Here is a 21652-nt window from a genome sequence, read left to right as displayed (position 1 = left end):
TGTGGAATGGTCTCTTGTTTTCCAAAGTTCCCATCATGAATCTGAATTGCTATCTTTAACAGTTTTATCAATGACCTTCCTTCCATTATTACGGTGGAAATGGGCACTGTATTTCATATCCATTCCCAGCTCAGCAAATGATGAAATGTGCCTACATGTAGAACTACTGGACATTATTCAGGTGTGGGTTGGTGTAGCAAGTAACATTCGTTGCCAGGAGTGATTAAAAAAATTACTACTACTCCTGACCTCAGTGGCTTTATGATTGCTGGGTTTCTCCACTGTCAACGTTCTACATCATCATGTAACAGTCTGTCATCATAACTGAACTCCGGAAAGCCATGGCAACAAGAGTATGCCAGACGCTGGGTTTCTTGCAACAAATAACTCTTCTGACACTCTAAAGTCATTCCATCACCTGCAGGGCGTAAAGTTAGAAGCACAATTTGATGTCTAAACCAGTATAGCTCTAAAGATGAAGTAGTTGCGCTGCCTTATTCAGCTCGAAGTGACCTCCAAGTGGAGGGTAACACTGCCATCTGCAGGATTTCCTCCAAATTGCACACCATCCTTCCTGTTTTGGGACATCAATCACATTTGTTCAATGGATTTAAATCCAGGGGCTAACTATCTTATCAGCAATGAGACAGAATCTTATCCCAAAAGAGTTTAAAAGGGTTGGAAGCCAATAATAAAAATCTGTAAAATACGAAAGTATGCAGACTCCATAAAAACATGATGTTCGGATGCTTGCCTACATTTTGCTCATACCTTGATGAAGGGCTCAAGCCCAAACATTGGTTGTGTATATTAGCTATATAAAGTAGTGTTTGACTTGTGAATTTCTCCAGCATTGTTTTAACTTTTTTTTTTAATTCTGCACTTACCACTGATGAATGTCCTTTTTAAAAAAAATCAATAACTATAAAGGGGTAAGAACAGTTGGCAATTTTTCAAGGTCGTTTCTCTAGCTGAATTATTTTAATTTACAGATATAGCCCATGAGCCTTTGCTGCCAAAATATACCCATGTCACCAATGAACCTACTTAACCCTGTATGCCTTTGGAACATGGAAGGAAGCCAGAGCACCCGAGGGAAACCCACGTGGACACGGGAAAAATGTACAAACTCCTTACAGAAAGCAGCAGATTTGAACTTGAGTTATAATGTTGCGCTCACTGTGCCAGAATGTTTTATCTCTTCAATATGCCAAAATCTTAATATGAAGGAGCACATTTTCCACCTGCCCACTGGAGGATGACTTTGGATATTTGAGCAATTCCTTTTGATTTGGGGGTTTCTTGTCAATTTAATGAGCTGCTTTGCCTTCTCGAGGACTGTATGAATTCTCTGTAGCAGCACAGTGACCCAGGTTCAATTGTGACTAGTGGTTGGATGGAATGTTCTGTGTTTGCTCATTGTGTTCCTGTTTCCTCCCACGTCCCAAAGACATGACATTTTGTCAAGCTAACTGGCCATTTTAATTACTCAGTGCAGAAGAGGATGTGGGGAGAATATAATTATTGCGTGAGCTGCCATGGATTCAAAGGCCTGAATATAATCATAAGTAAGAATTGCTGCTTCTCCCTCTGGTGAAAGGAACGTCATTGATGACACAGCAGAGCCTTGTTGTATCTGGACACTGTTCTGACTCCTGCAGTGATGATGAGGGGGGAGATAACTGACTTCCAGCAAGTTCCACCATCTTCCTTATGTGTGTGGCTTTCTCCTGGTGGTCTCTGAATTCAGTTTTACCAGGAAATCATGACTTGTCAGTGCTATTTTGATGTTAAAGGCATCCATCTCGCATCAAGCCAGGAGGTGATGAGGTTCAACACAAAGTGGGCCTGGCAAAACCCAGACTAAGCATCAGTGAGCAGGTTGTTAATGTATAAACGCTGTTTGGTAACACTCATTGTATGCTACTTTCAAGAACGGGCTGATGAGATTTGTCCTGAACATGTGATCTGCATTGTTCTGGAGGAGGGGACACCCTTTATTATTCCTTCCTTGCCATTGGTTCTGTTGCAGAACTGAGAACCACTCTAGCTCTGGCATTGAAGGTGCCAAGAAGATCTTTCTGAAACTCCAGAAAAGGTTTGGTCACACTTAGAGAAAGATTCCTTTTAACTTCATTGTTTGCAATAGAATGATGGCCTGATTGCACTGGGGTATTGGTGCCCTATGAGATTGAGACAGGTCGTCAGGAAGTGATCATTGATTCCTGAAGGAAATGTGTTAAGTTGGTGTATGTCAAGGCCACTACTGTGAAACCAAGATTTTTCTTGTTTTCTGTTTGTCTTTTCAAAAGGAGGGATGATTCTTAATTTCTCCATAAACTACCATTCTCCCATATGTTAGGACCTGCTCAGGACAGCAACATTGGTGCTAAATCTTGGCGTTTGAGGATAATCAGCGCAGTCCTCTGGTGACTGTGGAACTTGAAATGATTCTAGTCAATCACAGTTGATTCTCCAGCTGTTTCTCATTCACCAGATGCAGCCTGACCTGCTGAGTGTTTCCAGCATTTTCGGTTCTTGTTTCAGATCTATAGCTTGCAGTTTATTTGATTTTCACAATGTACCAATGACTGGGGAGTTCTGTTAACTCTTGTATAGGTTTGTGGATATCATTGATGCAGCAACAATGTTTTTGAATGCAGGCTACTGTATATTAATTTTCACTGAAATGTACAGTTCCATAAATTATTTTATCCACTTTAGATAATGTGTTGCAAAATTTGAAAGCTCATATGCTTTCTGCAGATGGTTTGATCATTCGTAGATCTGTGTCCTCTACTCATTAATTAGATAGAATATGGTCTGTCAAGCAAGTATTTTCTTCCATTCTTAGTAAACGAATCTAAATTCTCATATTTCATCTGTAGCCCTGAACATTTTTCTGTAGTTCTTCTTGCGACACTTCTTTCTATACATCGCAGAGATGAGGCAAAACCTTCATAAAAGTGTGAAAATAGTTTATTTTTAAAACAATTAAGCATGCATAGAGTTAAAGACTTCAGCATTTAGCAAGCTTAATTGGAGTCATCCAGCACAGCCCCACAAGCCAAGAGATCTGTAAACTGTTGAAGACCAGAATTCTGCTGTTCATATCAGGAGATTCAGAAATATACTGAAAGACCAGGTACAAATGCCAGAACCAACACAAAAAGGTACATTCAGACCAAGCTGGGTCAGATTTCGTGTAATATTTCTCCTGTTTAATTACATGACAATAAAGGAATCTTGAACCTTAATTTTTAAAGATAATATTTTTCCCCTTTCTAGGCATGCTGGAAAGCAAGTAATTGAGAAGAAAAGTGGCATTTATACTTCTATAAAAAGCTTGAGAACGTTGAGGACAAGTAGGAGGTAAACTTTTATTGTGACCATTTTGAAAGTAATAAATAGTCTCTGTTGTTATGCTCACATGTTGCATGTTTATTATAATTTTGAGACTAATTATGTAGCTGTGTTTTTTCTTTGGCAGTCTGCAGAATAGTACTCTGAGGGATATTTAAAGTGATCTGCATGCGCAATCAAAGTATGTCATTTGGTATAATTGGGAAGCATGGTTTCGAGGGCCGAAAGGATCTGTTACCATGCTGTATGTCTAAATTTAGGTCTAATGACTCAGCTTGAGATGGTTTCTGTTGTAGCTGGAATCTGGATCAAATTTGATCTAAGCATTGAAAAGGGAAATAATTAAGTTTTGTGGAAATATGAATCTCAAAGCTTAAAAAGACAGGATGCTGGAATTATTGAAGTATTTGAAATTGTGCAGATGATTTTCATTTCATTTACATCTGTGTTGGGACCATTGTTGTTTGTCATTTATGATCTGGATGATAATGTAAATTGGATCAGCAAGTTTGCTGATGACACAAAGATAGGGGGCGTTGTGGACGGTGAGGAAGATTTTCAAAGCTTACAGAAGGATCTGGAGCAACTGGGAAAAAGGTCTAAAAAAATTACAGATGGAGAAATTTAATGCAGACGTGTGAGGATTGCATTTTAGAAGGGCAAACCAAGGTAGGTCATACACTGTAAATGGTAGGGCACTGAGGAGTGCGGAGGAGCAGAAAGATCTGAGAATACAGATACATAGTTCCCTGAAAGTGGCGTCGCAGGTGGATGGGGTTTCAAAGAAAGCTTTTGGAATCTTGGCCTTTATAAATCAAAGTATTGAGTGTAGGAGTTGGGATGTTACGTTGAAGTTGTTAAGACATTGGTGAAGCCAAATTTGGAATATTGTGTGCAATTCTGGTCACCTAACTACAGGAAGGATATCAATAAGATTGAAAGAGGGCAGAAAAGATTTACTGGGATGTTGCCGGGTCTTTAGGAGTCAAGTTACAGGGAAAGATTAAGCAGGTTAGGACTTTATTCCTTGGAGCGAAGAATGAGGGGAGATTTGACAGAGGTTTACAAGATTATGAGAGGTATACTCAGAATGGATGTGAGTAGGCTTTTTGCACTTAGATTAGGGGACATAAATTCAAGAAGTCATAGTTTTAAGGTGAAAGGGGAACATTAGGAGAAGGATCTTCACTCAGAGAGTGGTGGGTGGAATGAACTGCCATCTGATGTGAATGCGGGCTCGATCTCGTGTTTTAAGAATAAATTGGATAGATTCAAGGATGGGAGAGGTTATGGAATGGGAGCAGGTCAATGGGACCAGCGGAATAATGGTCGGCCAGACAAGAAGGGCAGAATAGCCTGTTTTCTGTGCTGTAGCGTTCTTTGGTTCTAAAACATGAGGGGATATTCTTCAACAGCATAACAAATGGACTTGGTACAAATCAGTCCTGATTTCAGTGATTAACAGAACATGCTGGTCAAGAAGGAGGCCTCATAATCAAGTATTGGGATTGGCCTAGTTCCCATGACAGATTTCTCATCTGGGATAGTGATTAAACTCATGTTCTCATGGCTTTTACTCTTTGCTGAATGTTGCTTTATGACCACTGCAGGTTCATATGCATCAGGTGTCTATGGCTGGAAGCCCACCAGTCTCCTTGGCTGAACAAGCTCAAATAAAGCTCATCACAGTCACTGATGACTTAGTTCAGCAACTGGCTGAACATCAGGTATGATTTATTAGTTTCTGAAAGTGATGAGGTGTTTGAATTTGATTCTGTGCTTTGTTGTTGCATTGGAATTTCTTGGACCAGTTAGGAAAAGTCTAGGAATATTTCCATATGGACCCTTTTTGATTTAAAAAAATTTAAATTCACTATTTTTTAAGATTTATTTTAACAACTTTTGGACAAAATTGTACTGATTGTATATTAAAAAAAGTTCAACAATTCATTTTGCTTTTAAAATAGTAAATACACAAGTGCTGGAGATCTCAACAGGTCCCATAGGAAGCAAAGATAGAGAACTAACGTTTTGGGCCCGAGTCCTTCATCAAGGTATAAGCAAAAAGCAGTCAGGCATCTGAATAAAAGGAGGAGGAAAGAAGAAGGAGCCAACTGGCAAGAGGAGCATATAGGAGGACATGGATAAGAGGGCAAAAGAGAAAAGATGACAATTGATCTGTGAGTGGAGAGCTGGAGGAAGGGAGACATGGGAAGAGGGGCAAGAGAGACAAGGAGTGGAGAGCTGGAGGAAGGGAGACATGGGGACTGGGTCAAGAGAGACAAGGAGTGGAGAGCTGGAGGAAGGGAGACATGGGGACAGGGGCAAGAGAGTCGAGGAGTGGAGAGCTGGAGGAAGGGAGACATGGGGACAGGGGCAAGAGAGACGAGGAGTGGAGAGCAGGAGGAAGGGAGACATGGGGACAGGGGCAAGAGAGACGAGGAGTGGAGAGCTGGAGGAAGGGAGACATGGGGACAGGGGCAAGAGAGACGAGGAGTGGAGAGCTGGAGGAAGGGAGACATGGGGACAGGGGCAAGAGAGACGAGGAGTGGAGAGCTGGAGGAAGGGAGACATGGGGACAGGGGCAAGAGAGACGAGGAGTGGAGAGCTGGAGGAAGGGAGACATGGGGACAGGGGCAAGAGAAATGGGTGGGGGGTGGTGGGTAGGCAAACGGAAACTAGAGAAGTCTATGTTAATGCCATCTGGTTGGAGGGTGTCCAGATGGAAAATGAAATGATACTCCAATTTATGGGTTATGTCAGTTGGCCAGTTCATGGACAGATGTGTTGGCGTGGTATGGAGAATTGAAATGGGTTGCCACTGGGAGATCCTCACTAATACAGCAGACAGGGTGAAGGTGATCAATCTCCCAGTCTCCATCCAATCTCTCCGATGTAGAGGAGGGCACAACAAGAGCAGTAGATGACCCCTGCCGATTCACAAGTGAAGTATTGCTTCCCTTGGAAGGGCTGTTGTGATGAGGGAGGAGGTCTGTTTGCAAGTGTACCAAGGGGTCAATTGGTAGGTTGGGATGATTGGATGAGAGAGTCAGGGAGGGTGCAGTTCCTGTGGAAGGTGGAGAGGGGTAGATGTGTCTAGTTGTGGGATTACAATGTAGTTGGTGGAAATTATGGAGGATATTATGTTGGATGCTGATGGGGTGGTAGATGAGGACCAGTGAAATCTTGTCCTTGTTGCATCTATGGGTGGAAGGGGCTAGGGCAGAAATGCTCCCGCATTGGAGGATATGCGGGTGAGGCAAAAATTGATGTTAGTGGAGGAGGTCATGATTTTTGAAAGAGGAGGTAATCTCAGATGATCTCACGTGGAAGTCCTCATTCTGGGAATAGATGCAGCGGAGATGGAGGAATTGCAAGACAAGAATAGAATCCTTGCAAGAGACAGGGTTTGAAGGGATGTTGTTGAGGTAAGTGTGGGTGCTGGTTGGTTTGTTGAAAATGTTTTGTCGCGAGTTTGTCTCCCAGTATGGTGTTTGGAAAGGGAAAAGCTCAATGGGTTTAAAGAAAGCAGAAAGGTTATAGGTGCCAGATGGAGTGGTCACATGACCTGCCACAATCCACATTCCTGCCAAGTTCCAAGTGGAGAGGTCATATGACCCCCCTCACCAGGTTCTAGATGGAGAGGTCACAGGACTCTCCACAATGCACTTTGCATATTGATACAGAGAAATCGAGAAAAGAGCATTGTCAGAAATGGACCAAGTGAATCTGAGATCAGGGTGGAAGTTTGCAGCAAAATGGATGAAGTTGATGAGCTAATCAGGGGAGCATGAGCAGCACCAACGGAGTCGTCGATGTAGCGGAGGAACGGTTGAGGAGCCTTACCTGTGTAGACTTGTAGCATGGATTGCTCAATTTAGCTAACAAAAAGACAGGAACAACTGGGACCTATGGGAGTATTATTGGTTATCACTTTGACTTGGAGAAAGTAGGATGCCAAAGGAATAATTATAGAGGGTGAGAACAAATTCTGCCAGCTGGATGAGGGTGGTGATGAATGGGAACTAGTTGGGTCTGTTGGTGACAAAGAAATAAAGGACTTTTTGACTTGTTGTGGGGATAGAGGTGCATAGTGATTGGATATCCATGGTGAAGATAAGGCAGTCAAGTCCATGGAACTGCAAGTTGTTGAAGTGATGCAGGGCATGTGAAATATTCCAGATGTAGGTGGGAGGGACTGACCAGGGAGAGAAAAACGGAATCAAGGGAGACTGATTCCATTTCATTGGGGCTGGAGCTCGCGCAAACATTGAGTCTACCGGGATGATTGGGTTTGTGAATCTTGGATTGGAGGTAGAACCGGACAGTGTGGAGTTGGGAAACAATAAAGTTGGAGACTGTGGAAGGGAGATAACCAGAAGTGATGACATCAGAGATAGAGAACGAAGATGGTGTCTTGATGTTGTTTGGATGGGTCCTGTTGAAGAGGTAACTCGCATCTTTCAAAATAGCTTTGCTTAACAATAGGCCCTTTCAGGTGGCCTGAACACCCTTTGTAATTTTGCATAATCTCCCCCCTTGCGACTAAAGACATACTCACCTGAATGCAGCAGAAGTGCCTCCGAGGCACCGACGCCAACCCTCCTCAGGAGGGATAATCGGCGGAGCGTGGCGCTCTGCCTTCGCACCTGAATTTGCAGCCACTGTAATTGGCTGCCTTGTGAACGGGCTGATTACTTCTTTGGCCCACAACCCAACTCCCCACTGCCTGACAACCCCTAGTCCCCACCCCACTGGGGAGGGGTGGTCGACACCAGCCACCAGGGCGGGGAGTTCTGCGGGGGGCAGCTGAGCAGGGGCAGGGGGCATCGGGGCAGAGGTGGGCAGTGTGGACTGTGACAACCCGGCTGGATGGTCCTGCACCAGGGCCGCTCTCTGCAGTTCAAAACGCGGCATAGCAATGGTGGTCTTCCCTACCCATAACCCCCTATGCAGCTGGAACTATTGTGGGAAACACAGAGCGGTTCCACCTGCATGGGGGATTATGGGCAGGGAAGATGGTCATTGCTATGCTGCATATTTATGACGGGTGGCACTGCGGCACCTGTCACCCTGCATCAGGTCCGGAGGTGCTACAAGGCACCTCTGGATATGAATAGGCCTTTTCAGCTGGACCAGTTAACGCTGCAGAAGCCTTTTAGGGCTGCCACCTGAAAGTTGAGTTTGCAGTTTTAAATCCACTCCTGACGCCGGCCTCAAGGCAGAGGGTCCTCCTGAAAGAGCCAACACCCAATTAACTGTGGAGTGGACTTTCTACTGATGGAACTCCACAGCAAGAACAGATTATTTGCTAAATCGTCACACCAAGCTTGTAAAGAGAGAAATGCATGCCTAAATTAAAATATTATGGGAAGAACTAGGCTAAATTTAAAAGGCAAACTCTGAAATAACATTTTGTAGATGAATAGCTTTTACAAACATTGTACAGTAATAAATCTGTCAAACAAAAATTAATATATTCCAATAACATTGAATTTGCCATGTTTTTTGTATCTCTTAAGCTTTGTTTTATATTTATTCTAGTTGCATAAAAATATTACATTGTCTATGTAACTAACTGGTTATTTCTCCCTGCACACAGTGTTTTTCAGTTTAATTAAACTGCAAGACTTTCTCACCTCATAGTTGAACTGATTACAGCAGGAGGTGATAAAAGTTACCACCTTACCATCCTGCTCATCTTTCCAGCAGTTTTCATGCGATCTATGGAATGGCTGGGAAAGGACAAATCAGCATGCTGCAGGGTGCCTCATTAAATGTTTACTTGGTTGCTATTTGGAGTAGTCTGAAAAGACAAATGTAAAATGTTAGGTTTGATGAATTTGGGGGCACTGGGGACCTCATTTAATATGTAATTTTTTTCCAATTAGAAAAGACTTTGGGGTTAATTTATTCTGTTGATGTGGAATTGCATGTTAAAAACAGAGAAGATGCTCAGGGACTTGTGCATCCTTACAATGTTATTTAGATAACTGGGAAGATATCTGCATGTTCCTGAGGAAGTTGTCTGCATATTCCTGAAATGTGGGCATTTGTGTTATTGGAGTAATTTTAACGCCTGAGTGCAGCAGATAAGCCAAACAAAACTTGGAGGGAGTTAATGCATTCTGGGAAGTGATTGTTGCATTGAAAATAAGCCACTGCTGAACAGAATTGAGGGAGCTGTTACATTTTTGTTTCCCTAATGTAAAAATAGCTTACAAAGACCTGAGGTTGAAATAACAAAGGGCAGAGAAAACTTGTAGGTTGGTTGAGAGAAAGGACAGGGTGACATGAATAAATAGCCAAGATACAAAAATTATTTTGCACATCTGGGAGCAAGTTTAATTTATTCTTTACATTTTTGGGTTAATACATTCTTGCTGTTAAAGAACTCTTATGCTGAAACGGGGGATCCTCTTGACTTGGTTCATCTTTTTACAGCAGTTGTTAGCTATTCATTACTTTTTATAAACACGTATCTAATTTCTGTAACTGTGATGCTTTATTGCTTAGTTTTCAAGTGCTGTAAATTTTGGGCTAATCTTCAAATGGAATCTTTTCGCCAAATGTAATAAGTTGACCAAGAATCCTAAGTAATGTTATTTAATGAAGAAAATGGACACTAAATTCCATAAACACATGGATGCAAAATCCAAATTAGGAAGTCAGTGTGGGTTAGGAAGTCGGCATCACAAATCAATGAAATACAAAATAAATCAATCAATGGGAATATTGAGTGGATCAGATTTATAAATATGGCAGAAATGTGTGCATTTATAACTTTGCTATAGTTTAATTTACCAAGTGCAGTAAATAAAAACACTGCAAAAGTAGATTGTCCATTCCACACCCAGTCTGTTTCATCGGTTTGTGGCCTGTCAGCACCATATCTTTGCCTGGGCACTTTGCAGCCTCTGGCCTCAGCATTGATTTCTATAAGTTCAGGTAATTTACTTTTGTTTCTATTAGAACTACCTTTGTCTCTGTGATTGTGGCTCAGATTTTCTCTCTCCATTAACACAGCCTGATCTGCATGGGATGGAATTCACAACTTATTGGATTCATTTTGGGTTCTCAACAACTTCCTTTTAAAAGCTTTTACAAATAAAGGGTTGTGTTCTTTATGCCTAACTTCCCTATTAACCTGTTGGCCAGATGATTTCATTTACTGCTTATCGCCAGGACAACTCTGGTCTCACCTTTTGTGTTCTTTTTGTTTTTTTGTATCCCTCTCCCACCCCTTTTTTCAGCCAAGTATTAATTAGTTTTCTGCCTTTTCCAGTTCCAACGAGCCTTTGACTTGAAACATTAACTCTCTTCCTCATTTTATAGATGGTGTTTCCAGCTTTTCCTGTTTTCAGTTCATGCCTTAGTTGAATATTAGCTAACTTGTTTTCTCTTTTTCCCTTGGCTGACAAGTTCTTCAACCTGGAATGTTAACTGTATTTCTTTTTCCGCATATACTGTCCGGCCGGCTGAGCATTTCCAGCATTTTATGCCACTGATTCTGCTTGATTAACTGGTCTCTCCAAATACTGGTTATGCCACCTCTCTACAGTTTCCCTAAATATTTGGTTAACCACCTCTGTCAGATTGCTTGGCCTTTAGTTACTCAATTTGTCCTTTCCAAATAATGACACCACATTGCCATCTCTCTAGCTCTCTGTCTATAGAGAGCAATGAGAAACAATAGCAAGAGTGAGCAGTTCTTGGAACCTGGAATTATATTTTACCTTGAACTGGAAAGATACTTGTCTCTAAATATAGCAAATCAGCCCTTCTTATTCTTTCTCATGAATTTTGGTGACTATCTCAACCCTCCTTAAGAAGATTCATTCAGAACTTTGCGCTTCTCACTCAGGTTGTTGTTTTGGTGTCTCATTGCACTTGATCTTCATAGTGGAAGGCCTGTAACAGACCTATTTAGAGTTTCCAGAATCTTCTATTTTTAATTCAGACATGATTTACACTTGATGTTGAATTCACTGCTATTCTCTTCCAGGCTTGCTGATCTTGACATTCTGCTCTTCTCTCCAACATAATCTCCTTGTATCTCTGAAGTTTCAACTTTAAAATAACTTTTTTCCTCACTTTTCCCAGTACTGACAAAGGACACTCATCCTGAAGGGTTAACTGTTTCTCTTTCCACAGAGGCTGTCTGACATACTGGGTGTTCTTGCCATTCTGTTTTACCAAATAGTACACAATTGTTATGGCTCCCACAGAAAAACAGAACAAGTTTTTTATTTGAAATGGTAGTTTTGATTGACAAGTCACTCCTCAGCCAGACAAGGGAGAAGGTACTCCTATTTCATGGGTCATGGGTCGACTCGTTCGCTCCGACAACTCTTAATGCTCCTCCAACCCCGACTTGCATGTGCCCAGTTTTAAAAAGCTGCAATAGGGGTGGCTGTGCCTTTTACTGAAATTCATTCCTTGATCCTCTTCTCATCTGTTAAGATACTCTCTAAAATCAACTAGTTGAACCAATTTTTTATAATTTGCCTGAAAATTCCCTGATGAAAGCTCTCTGCAATTGGACCTTTAAATAAAACACTGTTTTACTCTCATTAATCATTATAAATGTTGAATTCCTTTAAGAACATAATTAAAATAGAAGCGAGAGTAGGCCACTCATCCACTTGTGTCTGCTGCACTATTCAGTAAGATCATGGCTGTTTATGTACATAAGGATCACTTTGATTTCCTTAAAGCCAGAAAATATAGAACTGCACTTTGGAGTAGTTGGGCAGTTTAATAAAAAAGATAAAAAGGGAGATATTTTTGGAGATGAGGTAGTTTGACCAGCCTGACCATCTTGTATCATTGTAAATTGGTGTGTGGAATTTTCCAGTAAAACAGTATATTTACACTTCGAATGCTCATGCTTTTTCCAGATGTCACAAGCTAAGGAAATATGACTTTATATTGTCTTTGTATGCTCCCAATAGTGACACATTTAGTGTTATGATTAGTGATACCACTGTATTACTTGACACATTGATAAGTATAGAAGCAATTTATTGGTTAGTTTTGAGGTTAGTTCAGAAGGTTATGACACTAGGTATCCAAAGAGATAAACTGGATTCATAATTGGCTGTGTGGGAGAAGACAGAGGCTGGTAATGGATGGTTGCTTCTCAGACTGGAGGCCTGTGACGAGTGGTGTGCCTCAGAGATCTATGTTGGGGCCATTGTTGTCCGTTTTATACATCAATGATCGGGATGATAATGTGGGGAAATTGAATCAGCAAGTTTGCTGATAACACAAAGATAGGAGGTGTTGTGGACAACGAGGAAGATTTTCAAAGCTTGCAGAGGGATATGGACCAACTGGGAGAATGGGCCAAAAAATGGCAAATGGAGTTTAATGCAGGCAAGTGTGAGGTGTTGTATTTTTGAAGGGCAAACCAAGGTCGGGCATACACAGTAAATGGTAGGACACTGAGGGGTGCGGAGGAGCGAAGAAATCTGAGAATACAGATACATTGTTACCTGAAGGTGATTCTGCAGGTGGACAGGGTTGTAAAGAAAGCTTTTGGCAGCTTAACCTTCATAAATCAAAATATTGAGTATAGGAGTTGGGATGTTATGTTGAGATTGTATAAGACATTGATGAGGCCAAATTGTAATATTGTGTGCAGTTCTGGTCACCTAACTACAGGTACGATGTCAATAAGATTGAAAGAATGGAGTGGAGATTTATTAGGATGTTACTGGGTTTTCAGGAGTTGAGTTACAGGGAAAGATTAAATGGGTTAGGACTTTATTCCTTGGAGTGAAGAAGAATGAGGGGAGATTTGATAGAGATTTACAAGATTATGAGAGGTATAGACAGAGTGGATGCCAGTAAGCTTTTTCCACTTAGATTGGGGGAGATAAATATGTGAGGTCATGGTTTTAAGCTGAAAGGGGAAACCTTTAGGGGGAACATTAGGGAAGAGTTCTTCACTTGGAGACCGGTGGGAGTGTGGAATGAGCTGCCATCTGATGTGGTGAATGCAGGCTCGTTCTTGTGTTTTAAGAATAAATTGGATGGATACATGGATGGGAGAGGTCTGGAGGGTCATGGAATGGGACTAGTGAAATAATAGTCAGCACAGACTAGAAGGGCCGAATGGCCTGTTATCTGTGCTTTAGCATCCTGTTGTTCAATTATTAACTTTGTTGTACTTGTGGCATTGAGGAACAGATAGAAAAAAAGAACTGGATATTCTAAAGAACTGGAGCGAAAGAATAGTGATTTTAATGTGGGGAATTTGCATTGGAATTATAAGTGAAATATGTACATTGTTAAGCCACTTTTTGAAGAAGTTGTAAAGAAGATTAAAACAATACTTGTATTCTCCCTGATGAAAGGATGATTTATTGAACAATAAAAGAGATTATTATAATTTATTAAGTGATATTTTGAATATTGTTTGTGTATTTGGCACAGTAAGTTGAAAGGGATACAGATATGCTGGCAAGGAACAAGAAGGAAGCTTTGTTTCCTAGATTAACAAATTTACTGGAGAGATAATTTGCTGAATGATATGGATGTCAAATACAAATTGAATAATCATCTTGGATGGTGAGCACCAAACCTGAGTACGAATAAATATCAAGTGCGCAGGAATGATTTTTCCTGTGTGGTACCAGGCGATTCGTGTTATTTTGTATTATATGACAATAAAAGCTGGAAGATGGTTTGAGGTTAGAAACCAGCAGTTTCAGAAATGTTTGGCCACTGCCAGCAACACAGCTTATCTCACTTATTCATGTACATGGGATGCTGTACTGCAGCTGCCGTTAACTAACCCTGACGGAGTCCAAAAATTGCATCTCTTAAAGGGAAGCTGCTCGTTGCCTCCAGTCTCCTGTACTTCGAACTTGGGCGTGGTTAGTGCAAGCAAGAATCTGGAGGAGGCACCCAGCTTTTGGATACAGATCTAGAAATTCAGGCAGAAGTGATAGAAAGGAGATTGTGCAGAATATTACCCAGGTCCGTTGGAAGAAGTTTTAAACTGTGGTCCTCTTAAAAAAAGTATTCCCACCAAGGATCTGGATATTGTGCCCGAAGAAGCTTTCCTAAGTGGTTGTGATCAATGAATACGCCATGAAATCCCGTCAAACACTGATCCCTCAATCAATGAATGACAACTTTTAACTATTAGAATTTTTGCTCCACTTTCATAAGCCTCAGGTCATCCTCAAAACCATCAACTTTCCCCCATACCTCTTGTCTTGTATGTGCAATGCCAATTATTCAGTTGTAATGGACTCATCACTCTGATGCATTGAATGAGACTTAACAACACAGTAGCACTGGCACATAATTTCTGCCAGCAAAAATGGACTGACAGTGGTCAATTTTCCAGATGCTGTCGAAGAAACCTTGCCAAGTTGCAATCATCCTTTGTGTAGACAGTTCAAGGGGTTGATGGGGTTCATATCATCTGGACTATTTTATCCTGAATGATGTCGAGTCTCTTCCAAGCAATGAAGTGTATTCTTTTACCACCCTGACTTGTGCCTTGCAGATGAGGAAAAGGCTTTCTGAAGCCAGGAGTTGAGTTCCTCGCTACAGAATTCACAGTCTCAGATCTGCTCTGCAAACCACAGTATTTCAGATCTTGGTAAGTTTCTGGTCAGTGACTATCCCCAGGATGCAAGTGGTGGGATTTTGGCAATGGTAATGCAGTTAAAATCCAGATTGGTTCCTTTGGCGATCACCATTGCTGTACTTAATGTGCATGAGCCTAAAACAGAATGCCACATAGTCTTGCTCTGGGCACATACTGGCTCATTCTTTGAACTTTAAAAATGTTGAATTTGGCTTTTTCACTGAATTAAACTGTTCTACCAACACAAGCAGAGAGGAACTTTGAACATCTGCTGTTTTGATTGTATTTCCACATTTATTTTTCTCCACCCTCTTGCTCTTCCTGCTGCAATGCTACAGTCAAAATCTGTGCCCTCATAAAGACAATTTCAAGGTACAACAGATGATAGCAAACCAAGATGCTCTCTCTGTGGTTTTGACCTAATTGGAATGTTAATTGCCGACTGCCAAGTTTAGATATTGATTTAGGGGGATTTCCCTTTTCCAGTTACTGCACTAAAAGCTACAGATGCTGGAATATGGGCCATAAAACAAACTCTGGATGAACCCTGTGTGTCAAGTAGCATCTGCGGGTGAAAGGAATTGGATTCAGAGATAGACAGCACATCAACAGACCCTTTCAACCAATTTGTCCTTGCCAGCCAAGTTGCTTACCTGAGCTCATCTTATTTGCTTGTGTTTGACCTATGTCCCTCAAAATCATACATGCATAAATGTCCTTCAAATGTTGTAATTGTACTGGCAGTCCATTCAATGGACCCACGACCCTTTGTGTGGAAAATGTGGCTCCTCAAGCCTCCTTTGAAATCTTTTTTCCTCTCTCCTTAAATCTCTACCTTTTGAGTTTTACATGCTGGTCCCCAGGGGAAAAGGATCTTGTGCTCCAGGGAAAGAAAATCCTACCCCATCCAGTTTCTCCTCCTTACAGTTCAAGTCCTCTCACCTCAGTAAACCCCTTCTTTGCTGTCTGAGCTTATTCACATCCTTCCTCTAGCTAGACAACCAGAACTGAATAGAATGTTCCAAGCACAGTCTCACCAACAGCTTTTATTTTCAGACACTTTTACTCAGTGCCCTAACCAATGAAGCCAAATATACCAAATGCCTTCGTCACAGTCCTTATTTCCAGTCTTGTCACTTTCATGGAACTATATGATTAGTAGTCCTTTAGTTTGAAGAAGACACATTGTTGTGCAGTTCATCTGTGGACACAAGGGTGATTTTTGTAGTCCCACTAGAAGGCTGTTTTTGTAATAACTGTGGCTGCTGCTTCGTAACGCCGTTCATGTTTTCCATCAGTTTTTGACAGTGCCTGTCTTCAAAATGGGTGTAGGCTTCATAGCACAGGGCTCGCCAACAGGATCTGTCAGGCAGCCACAGCTTTAGTTCTCTGGGCAGGATGACACAGTATTGTAGGATTTCCTTCACAGCTTCTTTGTGTGGATAACCTTGAGGTCTCCTTCTGGTCTTCAGTTCACCATAGAGCAGCTAGCAAGGGATCCGGTGGTCGTCCATTCTGATGACGTGTCCCACCCACTACATCCGGGCTCTGACAATGAGGGACTCAATGCTGGTAGTTTGCGTGACCCAAGACCTCTAGGTCAGAGACACGGTCTTGCCAACAGGTGCCAAGGATGGAACAGGTGGCGTGCATGTGGAATTTCTCTAGTTGTTTGATGTGACATTGGTACAGAGTCCTGGTCTCACCTCCATACAGGAGAGAAGGGATGACCACAGCTCTGTAGACTTTCAGCTTTGTGGAGATGCGGATGTGGTGTTGATTGAGCGCTCTGATACGCAACCTCCCCAGAGCCTTACTGATCCTAGAGTCAACATCTTTGTCCATCATCACTTAAGATGATGCTCCCCAAGTATTTGAAGCTGTTTACATTTGTCAGCTGGGTGTCGTCAACAGTGATTTTTGGTCCTGTGGTGTTGGTGTTTGGCACGGACTGATGGAGTACTTCAGTCTTGTTCAGGTTCATTGTCAGACCAAAGAGCGTAGCCCCATCTGAGAATTTGTTCAGCATTAACTGTAGATCGCTATCTTTGTGCACCAAGAGCACACAGTCATCAACAAAAAGGGTTTCTTGAATGACTGTATAGAGGCACTTGGTCCGTGCATTCAAGTGGTGAAGGTCGAAGAGAGAGCCATCCAGCCAGTACCTGATGCACACCCCCTCCTCCAGACCTTGGACAAGCACGTGACAACATGCAAGTGAAGAACGGATTGAACAAGTCTGGGGCTCGTACATAGCTCTGCTTCACCCAGTTAGAAATGGCAAATGCAGTAGATGTATCTCCACTGCAGGGGATCTGTCCTATCATTCCGTCGTGAAGCAGGTGAATCATCTTTCCTTATTTTTGTAGTGAGCCATGATGAGGGCATCACGAAAGTTGTCAGGCATCTCCTCTGTGATCCAGATGTCTTCCAGGATGTCATGGAATGCCTGTAATGCGTTTGGGCTTAGAGCGTTGTAGATCTTGGCAGGAATACCATTCTGCCCTGTTGGCTTTATATGAATTCATTTGTGAGATTGCTTTATTGACCTCATCAGTAGAGGCTGAAAAGTCTTGGCCATCTAGGACTGGCTGCTGAGGTATCTGCTGTAAGCATCAACTGTGGGCGGCATATTGAGTAGGTTGGAAAAGTGTTCAGCCCAGCGGTTTTTCAGACCTTCCTGGTCTTTGATCAGGCCTGACCTGTCAGATGACAGTAAGTGGGAGCATCCTGATTTAGAAGGACCATAAATTGACTTTATGGTACTGAAAAACTCCAGTGGCATACATGTCTGCATAGTGTTCCAACTGCTCAGCCTTTCTCTGCCACCTCTTTCATTTCTTGTAGTTCTGCCTGTACTTTGGACTGCAGGTGTTTAAACTGGTCTTTCTTAGAGACGGGTTATTCTGCCAGTCTGAATAAGCCTTGTTCTTGGCCCAAAGGCCTGCTGAAATGGTCTCGTGGTTTTCATCAGACTAATCTTGATGCGCTCAGGTTTTCATTCCGAGTATAGTTGTTGCAGTCTGCGTGACGACGTCTCTGAACTGTGTCCACTTTGCAGAACAGGTTCCCACAGGCGGTGAATTACTGGAAACGTTTTCATTAAGTAGATCTTGAAAATGCCGGACTTGACCTGGATCTGGCAGCTGCCAATGCTAAATGACACTGACAGTCTTTCATTGCTTATGATGCAAAGAGGCTACATCCAGGTTGAGGACCAACCGAACCAGCCTGTGATCTGTCCAACACTCAGCACTTCGCAAGGGCCGAGTGATGGTGACATCTTGAAAGTCATGCTATGATATAGTCAAGAAGGTGCCAGTGTTTGGACCTAGGATGCATCCAAGTTGTTGTATACTTGTTTGCAAGTCTGAACATTGTGTTCGTGATGCACAGGTTGTGCTCAGCACATTTACTCAGAAGCAGCAGGCCATTACTGTTTGGTTTTCCCACTCCATGTCTCCCAAGGACTCCATCCCAGTTGTCGCTATCTATCCCCACCCTAGCGTTGAAGTCATCCAAGATGATGTTTGTCACTGGTGGGGGTTATCCAAATAGTCTGGTCCAGGTCCTCGTAGAAACTTGCCTGGTCTTTGACTGAACTCACGAGAGTTGGTGCATAGACACTGACAATGGTGATGTACCGGGACTTAATAAGAGGCAAGCAAAACTTCTTGATACATTCATTGATTCCAATGGGTAGGGTAAGGATGTTCTTTAGCAGAGCAGTTTTGATTGCAAAACCTACTCTGTGGATCCTGTTGTCAGTCTGTGGTTTTCCTTTCCAAAAGAACATGTATCCACTCGCTGCTTCCTGTAATGAACTGTAATGTCTGCAAGCCTGGTCTCACTGAGTGCAATGATGTCAATGTGATGACAGCGAAGTTCAGTGCTGTTCATCTTTCAGGCCTTACCACCTTTTCTCTATCCATCAAGGTGTGGACATTACAGGCTCCAAAAATGAGTTTTCTTTGATTTATTTTTCTTGTATGTCAACTGCTAAAGAGATGATCTGCCAGTCGTGGTTAGCTAGCCAGATGCTGCTGTGCGACAGGCAATGTTTGGGGTACCTTTTCTAACCACCTCCCTCATATGAGGATGGGTAATGCTGTCCTAAAAAGGACTCCCCAGTCACCATGGATGATGCCGGATATCTCTGCTGCCCTGGTTACAGAGACGAATGGCCACTGGCCCAGAGGTTGCCTACGTGCAGGTTGGTGGCTTTAACTGCCGGTGCTCATCTTCACCTGTTGCTTTGCTACTCCCCCATTGCCACAGGAATTGATGAGTTGGGTTAACTGAGATGAATCGCACAAAGAAACCTGTGCGTGATGGAGTTTTAAGAGGAGCAGCCATTGCACAGGGGCAATTCCACTCTCTCGGCACAAGAGACCTTGGTCCAGTGGCACAGATAACCATTACGGCTGGAGTCCTCTCTTGCTGCAGTGTGTGCCTTGTCATACTCTTCACACTTCACAACACCTGCTAGTCCTGCCTTCTTGATCATTGGACCATTAATCAGTCTCTTCTGCTCAATTCGTCAAGGCCAGACTGCGGGATAGATACATCCCCTACCTCACCGAGGATTTAAGTCCTCCCCTGGTTTAGCCCATCTATCAAGACGGTTTACCGCGGTGTGGCCGCTGCACGTGCTGCAACTACTTGGAACCACAGGTGAGAGCTGAAGGTCAGGTGGGGACCAAAGATGGATGAGTTGCCTGAAAAGGGCACGCCAGGCCCCCCCCCCCCCCCCCCTCACCCTAGACACCCCATGCCCTACCATCAACTGAGTTAGTCATGTAAATTTCATCTGCCATTTCTTGGACAACTTTCACAATTAATACAGATGCTCTTGTAATCTTGGGTAACTTTCCTCACTGTTCACAGCATCACTAATTTTGGTCTCATTTGCCAACTTAACTAACTATGCCAATTACATTCTCATCCAAATCATTAATCTCAACTATTAACAGCAGCGGACACAGCACCAATCTCTGTGGCATATCACTGGTCATGAACCTCCAATCTGAGTACCAACCCTACCATCGCTGCCCTCTGTATCCTACTGCCAAGCCAATTTCGTATCTAATTGGCTAATCCCATGTGATCTATCCTTCTGAACCCAGCCCTGCCATGATAGTCCATGTAGACAACATCTACTGCCTTATACTCAGATAGATCATGATGACCCTGAACTTTCCTTCTCTGGCTTTTAAAAGTCAGTGACTTGCCAGATACTTCTTTACCTGTAAACAGCCTCTCCCAGTCAAGATAAACAAGAACATCTGCAGACATTGTGCAGAACACAAAATGCTGGAGAAACCCAGCCAGTCACATAGCAGCCATGGGAAGTAAAAGCCAATGAATGTTTTGGGCCTGAGCCTTTCATGAAGAATGTTGAAAATGATGTAGATGTCGGAATTTTTTTTTTTTTTTAAAAGGGAGGGGTAGGAAGGGAGAGGGAGAGGTAAGAAGTAATCTGAGGATACAGGTGCATGGGTAATTGAGGTTATGCCAAATTGGAGGAACAATACCTTGTATTCTATTTCAGCAGACTCAAACCAGACGGTATTTAACTTGTGTTAACTCTCTCTCATTTCCGTCCCCTCTGTCTCCCTTCCTCTAGCTCCCCATCCCCTTTTTGTCCTATCATAGGGTTATCATTCTTAGCCCTCTTCCCCCTTTCACTTCTCAGTTTCTTTCCCTCTACCTTTTACCTTCCCACCTGTACCTCTTACCTGTCAGCCTGTGTTTCTTTCTGTTACAAGATCAAACCAGCAACCACAGAGAAGGCATATCACACAGGGGTAAAGATGAACAATTACTTTATTAACAAAAAATTCACCTTCAAACTTTAATTCAAAATCTCCCCTTTCATAACAATGCCCACTGATTATATGCAAATTTCTATAACAGTGTAAAACTAATAAATTTTCCAGCCTCGTAATTAAAGTCTAAGCTACACTTCCAACCAGCCCACAGAAAAACTTAGACACAAGACTCACAAAACTTCGATCTCAACCGAAGCAAAGATCATAAACAAAATTCAGTTTGTTTGGTGAACTGAACCCAAAAGATCTTTGAGAGAGAGAGAGCACAAAATTTGAAGTTGTCTTTTGTTGCTTGCAGAGAGAGGAACCACTGGCTTGGTCCAGATTCTTCTGGCTGCCTTTGGAATGTTCATTCTTTTTGAAATCTCAACATTTTAAACTGTCCTCCAGACCATGACTCCTGCTCTGGGCTGCCTTCCACTCCACAGCACCACCCAGTAATTCAAACATGGTGGCTTATTGTCCAAGTCCAGAAATTTTTAGATCATTTTCTGCACATGCTCAGTCCGTCTCCCGCTCTCAGCAGTTCACCTTCACCGTGGCTCTCTAAGGCAAATTCACTTTTTAACCTAAAACCACACAACACATAGGCCAATACACAACACAGAACTCTTTTAACACTCTCCCACTAACTTATTCGCATTTATTGTACTTTTCATACTTTCTCTACATATCTGAATCCATTTATGCTCATCTATTTGCTTATTTAAATCTACCTATTTATGTGTTGATTTATGAACTCCCTCCTTTCAAGCTTTCTTTTGTAATAATTTCTACATCTCTGAAATAAATTTCTTTACATCTCTAGCATATAATAATTCTATTTGCTAATATTTTAGGTAATATTTTA

General features: G+C 42.3%; 1 protein-coding gene and 1 long non-coding RNA gene across 16 annotated transcripts in view; one reads left to right on the top strand and one right to left on the bottom strand.

Annotated features, from left to right (window-relative positions):
• The window catches only part of nr2c1 (nuclear receptor subfamily 2, group C, member 1), a 131739-nt gene that overhangs the window by 41890 nt on the left and 68197 nt on the right, over positions 1-21652 (top strand). For 12 of the 15 annotated variants that reach the window (XM_069908331.1, XM_069908324.1, XM_069908325.1 and 9 more), the window contains 2 exons: positions 3289-3372; positions 4974-5090. In XM_069908331.1, the coding sequence (XP_069764432.1) occupies positions 4980-5090 (111 nt within the window). In that variant the 5' untranslated portion in view covers positions 3289-3372; positions 4974-4979. Of the gene's footprint in view, positions 1-3288; positions 3373-4973; positions 5091-14887; positions 14984-21652 lie in introns of all 15 variants that reach the window. The other 3 variants (XM_069908332.1, XM_069908335.1, XM_069908336.1) reach the window with 1 other exon arrangement.
• On the bottom strand, positions 1876-21111 carry LOC138748335 (uncharacterized). Its single transcript, XR_011347947.1, has 3 exons — positions 20977-21111; positions 9003-9169; positions 1876-2956 (listed from the first exon to the last, which is right to left on the bottom strand). It is a non-coding gene; the product is annotated as an uncharacterized lncRNA (long non-coding RNA).

Source organism: Narcine bancroftii, chromosome 13, assembly GCF_036971445.1.
Source record: "Narcine bancroftii isolate sNarBan1 chromosome 13, sNarBan1.hap1, whole genome shotgun sequence".
In the NCBI taxonomy this organism is placed as follows: domain Eukaryota; kingdom Metazoa; phylum Chordata; class Chondrichthyes; order Torpediniformes; family Narcinidae; genus Narcine; species Narcine bancroftii.
The sequence above is the reverse complement of the archived record's forward strand: the minus strand, read 5'-3'. Positions and strand labels throughout refer to the sequence as shown.